The sequence below is a fragment of the Musca vetustissima genome, unplaced genomic scaffold (genome assembly GCF_032173495.1).
Source record: "Musca vetustissima isolate MV318-11 ecotype Yass unplaced genomic scaffold, APGP_CSIRO_Mvet_v1 utg2180, whole genome shotgun sequence".
Classification (NCBI taxonomy): Eukaryota; Metazoa; Arthropoda; class Insecta; order Diptera; family Muscidae; genus Musca; species Musca vetustissima.
This window is the reverse complement of record NW_026887089.1, coordinates 804,567-813,735: the sequence shown is the minus strand read 5'-3', so window position 1 is coordinate 813,735 and position 9,169 is coordinate 804,567. Positions and strand designations below refer to the sequence as shown.

The 9,169-nt window shown below is 29.3% G+C and overlaps 1 protein-coding gene across 1 annotated transcript; it reads left to right on the top strand.

Moving 5' to 3' along the window:
- The first annotated feature begins 889 nt into the window (after positions 1–889).
- Positions 890–5,626, top strand: LOC133334605 (TBC1 domain family member 13). The gene is made up of 7 exons (XM_061542919.1): positions 890–909; positions 990–1,063; positions 1,262–1,689; positions 1,917–2,115; positions 2,324–2,525; positions 5,304–5,426; positions 5,492–5,626. Exons 1-7 carry the CDS (start codon positions 890–892, stop codon positions 5,604–5,606), a joined length of 1,161 nt encoding a protein of 386 aa, XP_061398903.1. The 3' UTR covers positions 5,607–5,626.
- Positions 5,627–9,169: the final 3,543 nt, after the last annotated feature.

The window sequence follows — 9,169 nt, the reverse complement described above, 5'->3', positions numbered from 1 at the left end:
TCGTTTTGGCATTGAATGTAGTTATTGTAGTAACACCCATCTTACTTTGAAACCATCAGCTTTCAAATCGAACCGATTTTAAAATCTGCATAAATATATGTTCCTATAAGAGGATAAGTCTCGAAGGAAGTATTCCAATTTTTCACATCTTAATATTCCTTCAAAACTTAAATCAGGTCCAAAAACGTAACTTATCGGGTCAATCGTATTCGTACCTCTTAACTACAAACTTTTTGATACACAGCGAATGTAATATCCAATCCACTCTGATTGCACTCCTTTATTTTTGCGCGAAATGTGGATTTAAGGGAAATATTTATCCATTTCTTCTTGTACATCCCACACAGATATTTCCAATTGTAAAAAAACATTATTCCCTCATTGATTTGCTATGAAGTTCTTCTTTCAAAAACTGGTTATGTATTCACCTATTTTCTGCTAGTTAAATTTTGCCACAGACCTCCAATAGAATACAACTCATTTAACTTGTATTTCCAAAATTAGTATTCACCTTAAATGTTATTTCTTTCAGCAGCAGCAACTAATCTGGCAACATTTTTGTTTTGTTATGCTCTCATTTACTTTGTGTCGCTCTCTCGCATTTTCCAAAAAGGGTTGCCAACTTTTAGTGCAATACATATTTTGTTCAATATGCGGGTCTTTACTTAAAATACTTATTAAATAAGACATAATAATTGCATTATAGACTTTTTTGATTAGTAAATATATTTCTACATCCTTTTTCAATTAAATATTTTCCACATTTTTTTATTATGTTAAAAAAAATACAGACCAAATGTTGAGATGCTACAACGTACAACTCATCTCAGCCACAACAAGAAGCATGGCAACCCTAGACAAATAAAACAAAACATTAGTTATTAAAACTATGTCAATCTTTAAGGCACGGTAAGCAATCAGTTTATTAATTAATTTAATAAAAATACAGAAATTTAACTACATTTCTTTACATTTCCATATCGGCAAAGAGTAAAAGAATTTGAAGATACCTTGGCCAGAGATGAAATTGACCTGAAGGCACTGAGAAAGTTGTGCAGTAATGGTAAGTGATGCATGCAGTCGTCAGCTCAATAAATTAGGGGGTCACAAAGTATTCGCCCCCAAAATTAAAAGAAAAAATGTAAAGACAAACTTTCACGTTCTACTCCAATTAACATTCATTGTATTTCTTCATTCAAGGTGTTCCCGAACACCTTCACGTTCTACTCCAATTAACATTCATTGTATTTCTTCATTCAAGGTGTTCCCGATGTAAATAGTTTGAGACCATTGTGTTGGAAACTCTTATTGGGCTATTTGGGTCCCAAACGAGAATCCTGGTCAAGTACTTTAGCCAAGAAGAGGTCATTGTATCGTCAATTTATTGAAGATTTAGTATTGCCACCGGGTCTTAAAGAAAATGGAGACAAAGATATTTTGTGTGACCATCCGTTGAACGAGGGTCCGGATAGTGCCTGGAATACATTCTTTAATGACAATGAATTTCTTCTGCAAATCGATAAGGATGTTAGGCGTTTATGTCCCGACATTTCATTTTTCCAACAACCCACTGAATATCCCTGTGACATTGTGGTCAATAGCAAAGGTGAACGGCGGCTACATCAAAGAGTTGTACCCTCAGTATTGAAATCGGCCAATGTGGAACGTAAGGGATTGGGTGTTACCAAGGTAAGCATTACAGACAGTATTTTAAAATCATTTCATTTGACTTGGGGTCAACACACAATTGTGTTGATAAGAAAACCGAATTTAATTGTTTCCAATATAATTTACATGCGGCCTTTTGAAAATAACAGCAGCAGGTATTTGTCACACATGTTTTTCTATAGTCAGCATTTTTTTTTTTAATAATGTTCTGTTGTTCTTCATGTAATAATGTATTTTTATATTAATAGATAAATTTAATAAACAAACGTTCTGAGGAAACCTATAAAGCAATGGAAGAAGGACAAGAGGCTCACTGGGAAGTGGTTCAGCGTATTTTATTTTTATATGCCAAACTGAATCCCGGTCAAGGATATGTCCAGGGTATGAACGAGATTGTGGGACCAATTTATTATGTTATGGCCTCTGATCCGGATCCGGAATATAGAGGTAAATGTTTATGTACAAAATTGAAACACCAGTGGCTTGTAAAGATTATTGTTTATTAGTCACTATAAGCGATAGTAGGAGAAGAACTTATTTTGGGATTTTTGGATATTGTTCCTATAACCGTTATGTCGTCATAAGCGATTTTGAATGTTTATACAATAATATATATTGATAGTTTAATAATAATTTACTATGTTGTTTTTTCCAGAACATGCTGAGGCGGATTGTTTTTATTGTTTTACCGCCCTTATGGCCGAAATCAGAGACTTTTTCATAAAAACCTTGGATGACTCAGAGGGTGGTATCAAAAATATGATGAAGCGCTTATCTGAAATGCTGAGAGAACGTGATTTGGAAGTGTATGAACGATTAAAAGCACAAGAATTATACCCACAATATTATAGTTTTAGGTAAGTGTTTTTTTATGTAAAGACTTATTTTAATAGGAATGTGTCGACATAGTTCCACGTTTCAGTATGTTTTTAATATTTTAAGGAATGCAGTACAATCAATAGTTTCGAATAAGTCTCTGAAGATTATTTATGAAAAGACTAAAGAATTTTATGTAAGACAACTACAGTGGTGGTCACGCAATTAAAACATTTATTGTGGTAAACATTTTTTGATCAGCCCTCGATTCGTTTGAAGTATTTTTGAAAATTTTTTAATTCAGTACACTTCGATATCCTGCACTTAAGAGATTTAGTGTGAAAATAGAAACTTTTTGCATGCAATTTTTCCATAAATAACGGTTTTTATGAAAATACATCGACTTTGAAGTGGCCATATAATTAAAACATTGTGTAATTTTTTACTTTACTGCATTTTTTTCAACATGTTTTTAAGAAATCACTTAAATTTAGGTAAGTTATGCAAATTAAGCATCGATAAAATCATTTACAGAAAAAAATTTTTGAAAAAATCTGTAAAATTTATCAAAATTGCCAAAAATTTTGTACAGTACACCTAACATTCAGAAAATCACATTTATTATAGATAATAAAGGTTCGAATGCGCCAGAAATTGCTAGAATTAGTAGAAAACAATAAATAATTCTCAAAATAAATACATATTTGAAATAATAACTCAAAAAATGGCAATTAACTTAAAGGAACGATTCAACTTCGATAGTCTTTATTGAAGAAGGCCGGAATATTTTTGCAGTATGTGAGAAAATATCGATTGATATTGGAATTTATTATATCAAATCGATTGTTCCAGTAGTACAGAATATATTTTATCAAAAAATATATCAGTCACAACGAAACGAACAGAGATCAACGCCTATGTTGACGAGTAAAAGTTTCTGGCACACAGCAGTATTTTTGATGCTCAACACAAGACTTAAAATATTTGTCAAATTGTAAATTTTTTTCTTATTTTAGGCTAAAATAAATTAAATGGACATTATACTATTCAAAAAATATTATTATGGAAAAATATTGTCATGTTCAATAGATTTTAAGGGCCAAGAGTTAATTATCAAACATGCTGCTGTGTACCAGAAACGTTTTCTCGTCAACACAGGTGTTGATCTCTGTTCGTTCTGTTGTGACTGATATATTTTTTGATAAAATATATTCTGTACTACTCGAACAATCGATTTGATATAATAAATGCCAATATCAATTGATATTTCCTCACATATTCAAAAATATTCCGGCCTTCTTCAATAAAGGCTATCGAAATTGAGTCGTTCTTTTTGGTTAATTCCCATTTTTTTCAGTTTTTATTTCAAATATTTATTTATTCTGAGAATTATTTATAGTTTTCTACTAATTCTAGTAATTTCTGGTGCATTCGGAACTTCATTTTCTATAATATGGGTTATTTTCTGAATGTAAGGTGTACTGTACAAATTTTTGGCGATTTTGATAGATTTTACAGATTTTTTCAAAAATTTTTGTCAGTAAATGACTTTATCGATGCTTAGTTTACATAATTTAACTAAATTAAAGAGCTTTTTTAATTTTTTTTTTTTAAAAATACAGTAAAGTAGAAAATCACACAATGTTTTAATTATATGGCCACTTCAAAGTCGATGTATTTTCATAAAAACCGTTATTTATGGAAAAATTGCATGCAATAATTTTTTATTTTCACACTAAATCTCTTAAGTACAGTATATCGAATTGTTCTGAATTAAAAAATTTTCAAAAATACTTCAAACGATTCGAGGGCTGATCAAAAAATGTTTACCACAGTAAATGTTTTAATTCTGTGACCACCACTGTATGTCCTATCAAAATAATAAGATATCATTGAAAATCCAGGGCCTTTCCATAGGACAGAATACGACTACGGATAAAGGACCACTGAGTCCTATTATTGAAAATTTAAAACTTTTCTAAACTACCATTTTTGACCATTATACTTATATTTAAAGATGAAGATGCACTTTCTGTGGTAAAATATCGATAAACCACTATTATATATTCTCATAGAAAACCGTACGAAAACAAGATTTAATATTACAGCCACTATAAAGAGAGTGACTATAAAGATACTGTGCCTTACATTTCTATAAAGAGACTCCCTTCAGCCCTCCAGTTTGTTAATAAATATCCCCTGTTTAAGTTCTACAATACGGATTCTCTTCAGCTCGTCTATAAAAGTCCCATTCCGTCTATAAAGACTTTTTTTGTTCGTCTAGAAATACTCTGTTCTGCTCGTCTATAAAGTTCTCATTTCGCTCTTCTACAAAGACCTCCTTTCGATTTTCTAGATCCCCTTTTGCTCTTATCTATCTATAAAGATTCCCTTCAGCTTATAAATAAGATCTCCCTTCAATTCGTCTATAATGTAGTTTAGCTCCTCTATAATGATCCTCTTCAGTCCGTGAATTAAGACTCCTATTAGATTATCTATAAAGATTCTCTTCTACTTGTCTATAGATACACATTCTATCGTCCATAAGCTTTCAGCTAGTCTATAAATACTCCATCCATCCCGTATTCTTTTCAGCTATTTTATAAAGTCTTCCATAGCTCGTCTATATTCATCTATTTTCATTTGTTTACAGATACCCCATTTAGTACGCTAATTCTTCTTTATAGGCTTCTTACTCGTCTTTATAGGCTCCCTTCAACCCGTCCATAAAGACTACCTTCAAACTGATTATAGAGACTTGAAGCGAGTCTATCACATGTCCATTTATATTAATTCCTTATATATTTAACTCCTTTCAGATGGATATCCTTAATTCTCTCTCAAGAATTTCCTCTACCAGATGTGGTGCGCATTTGGGATTCCGTATTGGCGGATGAAAAACGTTTCGATTTTCTACTATACATTTGTTGCGCTATGATTTTGTAAGTCCAAAAAATTTTACTTCCTTACTATATAAATTTAATTTGGCTTTAATTACCCATTTTAGAATTCAACGTGATCAAATATTGCAAAATGATTTTGCTTCCAATGTTAAATTGCTACAAAACTATCCACCTCTTGATATTAATATAGTATTGACAAAGGCGGCATCATTACGATAACATTTAACAGCTTTGTATATCTGAAAGCAAAACTGATGAATATAACTCTCACACACAAAACTATATCGGATTTAGAAGCAATCAAAACACACACACGAAAATAAATGCCAAAAACTGTGTTGTTGTTTTTTATTTACAAATAGCTTGTTGTAAAGTTCAAAAAAGAGAAATCTAAAAATATTCTTAACTATTTTTTGTATACATATTTTATATTTATTTCCATAAAAAACAAAACGAAACAAATCTCGAAAAACTATCAAATAAATCTTTTTTCTAACGAAAAAAATATATACTTTTTTAAACGTAAAAATGTGTTTGTTTTGTAGCTAATATTAGTTGTTCATGTAATAAACTATGTAGTCATACAGTAAAGGAAAATTGGTAAGATCGAGCTAGATATTTCTCAAAGAACATGCCTCGCTTGTTTTTTATTGTATATTTCTATTGTACTTACCCCACTCCATATTTAAAAGAAAAAATCAAAATTTAATTTTTGATGTCGTCTAAAATATTAAAATTTCCTCTCTTTAATTTTTATTTGTTTATTATTTTTTATCGTTAGCATTCATATACACATCATATACATAAGTTATGTTTTAAAATAAATTTTCTATTATATAAATGTTATGTATAGTATTATTTGATAACTTATGTAAATATTATGTAGTATGTATGTACCAAATATATATAAGAAAGTTTCTCTAAATAATTTTCTATAATTTATTATTGTTTATTATTAGTATTACTGACTGACTGATTTAATTTGTTTTAAAAAATATATGTATATATTTATATAAACATATATATTTTTTATGTAATGTATTTATAATAGCTATTTACATTTGTTATAGTTTTTTTTTTTACTGGAATTTATTTTTGTATTATTTACTTTTTATAGAAATGCATTTTATGTTTTCTTTTAAATATTATTTCATTGGATATTTTGAGTACTAATTGTTGTTGTTCTTGTTTGCTATTTAAATTGAATATGCTCCGTTTACTGTTTATTAATGCTTGTAAAGATTTGTTCTTTTCGATTAGTTGGTAGTTTTTAGTTAGTTTGTTTAAAAAGAAAGTAATTTTTGACCAGCTAAACAATGTCAATTTCTTATGAAATTCTTAAGAATTGACGTTATATACTCTGGCTGTTACAATTAGAGAATAAAAGGTACGCAATGTAGTTTTAATTTTTAAATATAATTTATTTGTATATGAATATATGTATGTTTGTTTTATGTACTACATAGTTGTCATAAGGTACGCCTCGTTTTTCGTTTGTGTAGTCTGTAAGAACAGTGATTTTCAAAAATATATGTTGGATGTTAAAGTGAACTGATAGGGTCCCTAAAAGGTAAAAAACTTTGAGAAAGGGGAAATAGTTGATTTTTTGGTTTGTAAAAAATGAAGTTTGGTTTCCATTCTATTCTAGATCAGATAAAATTATATGTCGAATGATGAATGACAAGAGGCCCATTGGGAAGAGGTTCAACGCATTTTATTTTTATATGGCAAACTAAATCCAGGCCAAGGATATGTTCAGGGAATGAACGAAATTGTGGGGCCAATTTATTATGTTATAACCAGCCCATTCGTCTAGAATAATTCCGTGCGGAATTTCTTTCTTCTCCATTTTCCCCAATCGTAAAGAAAATTCCGCGCGAAATTCCCTTTTTTATATCTTATACTTTAATACTAATTTTATGCAACAGTGTAAAATAGGAGTTAAAAGGGGAAAGGAGAAAAAAATAGCCATAATAAGAAAGTCCGATTTGCGTTTTCCCGTCAAAATATCTCACAAACAAAATCGAAGGGAGATAAAAATTTAAGTATGTTTTTTTCAAATATAAATCGAAATAGAAATAAAATAATATAAATAAAATAATTCTTTGTAGGTCGAAGACAAATAAAACCCAATTGCAGCATGTAGTGTCAGTGGTAGATGTATGTCAGGATGTAACATAGTACCAATGAAGGGAGCAAAGCCTATCTTACTCGGTTTTGGAAAAAAATGGAAAATGAGCTCAATTTGATGGGACCACCAAATAAGAGTATCGCCGAATGGAAAAAGGTTTAGTACTAAATTGTTCACATTCATTTGCATAAAATAATCCATTCTTCAAAATTACTTAAAATAGGTTTGGGCTGACAAAAAAAAATAAATAAGTAAGGCAAAAAGCTGCACAGAATTTAAAATACAAAACAGGAACAGGAGGCGACACAAACAAGGAGCAAAAAATGTTTCCCAATTGTCTTCTTGACTATCTTTTAGAAATCCTTTGTTGCTCTCAGGAAGTAGCAACATCCTCTAAATATGATCTAAGTATAATACTATTCATTTTTCTGGTTATAATTCTTTATATCTTTTTAATTATTTCGTACAACACAAACACTTTAAATTTGCGCAAACAAATAAGGGTACACAAAGTATGAAAAAGACCCACAGTTGATTAAAAGGGATGCCATATTCCAAAAATTTTACTCCTATATTTTCCACGATTGGAGGATTTTTCTTCCGAGAGAAATGCTTTCTGTGGGAATAGAATTTCTCTCACATTTTGCCGATTGGGCTGATTATGTTATAATCTCTGATCCGGATCCTGAGTATAGAGGTAAATGTTTATTTTAATTATTATATATCCCTATATTTTATATCCCTTTGTTTCTTTTGTTTTTCCGCCCTTATGGCCGAAATCAGAGACTTTTTAATAAAAAAAATTGAATCAATTAGAGAGTGTCATTAAAAACGACGAATAGCTTATATGATATACAATTAAAAGCACAAGAGTTATATCCACAATATTATAGTTTTAGATAAGTGTATTATTATTTTACTTTATTTTAATTATGAATTATAAATAATCTCTCCGCCAAATGTTAAATTTAGAAATATTTTGGAATATTTTTGTAGTGTCGTTATGGTACGGTACCATTGTTATGGTTACCATTTATTTTTAGTTAGAGGTGGTAGTTTTTATTAACCTTGAATAATAGTATATTTGAAAATCACTGTCCTTATTTCTCGTTTTGTACATTAATGATGAAATTTGTTATAATGATAATGTAAAATGTATATTTTGTTACTGTTTTTTTTTTTTTTTTTGTATACAATTATTTAGGTACTTCAAGAGTATTTTTGTTGTTGTTGTGGTTGACTTTTATGTTTATTAGCTAAATAATAATTTTCATTTAAAATTGTATTTATTTTTAATTGAATTAACATTTGAGTTATTATGTTCGTTTGTCATACATTCACATATGTTTTATTGTGGTAGTGGTGCTTTATTCTTTTGTTGTTCTTGTTGTTAATATTTCTTTCGGGTGGGTGGGTGCAATTTTCCATAATTGTTGTTTTTTTTAACTATATTCAAGAAAAGATAGTTTTTCTTGTTTAATTACAAAAAAATATATTTATATATGTATATTACTTTGTTATTGTTGTTGTATTGATAAATATGTTCTGTTACATTTCTTGAGTTCAGATTTTGCAAAAATATGTATTTCTTAGTAAAAATTATTTATTTGTTTATTTGAACGGCAATTTTTCTTTATTATCAGATTTTAAA

Coding starts and splice junctions, on each gene's coding strand:
- LOC133334605 (XM_061542919.1), top strand. CDS start 890: ATGTCAATCTTTAAGGCACG. Junction 910..989: donor ATGTCAATCTTTAAGGCACG/GTAAGCAATCAG, acceptor ATATCGGCAAAG/AGTAAAAGAATTTGAAGATA. Junction 5,427..5,491: donor ATTTGTTGCGCTATGATTTT/GTAAGTCCAAAA, acceptor TACCCATTTTAG/AATTCAACGTGATCAAATAT.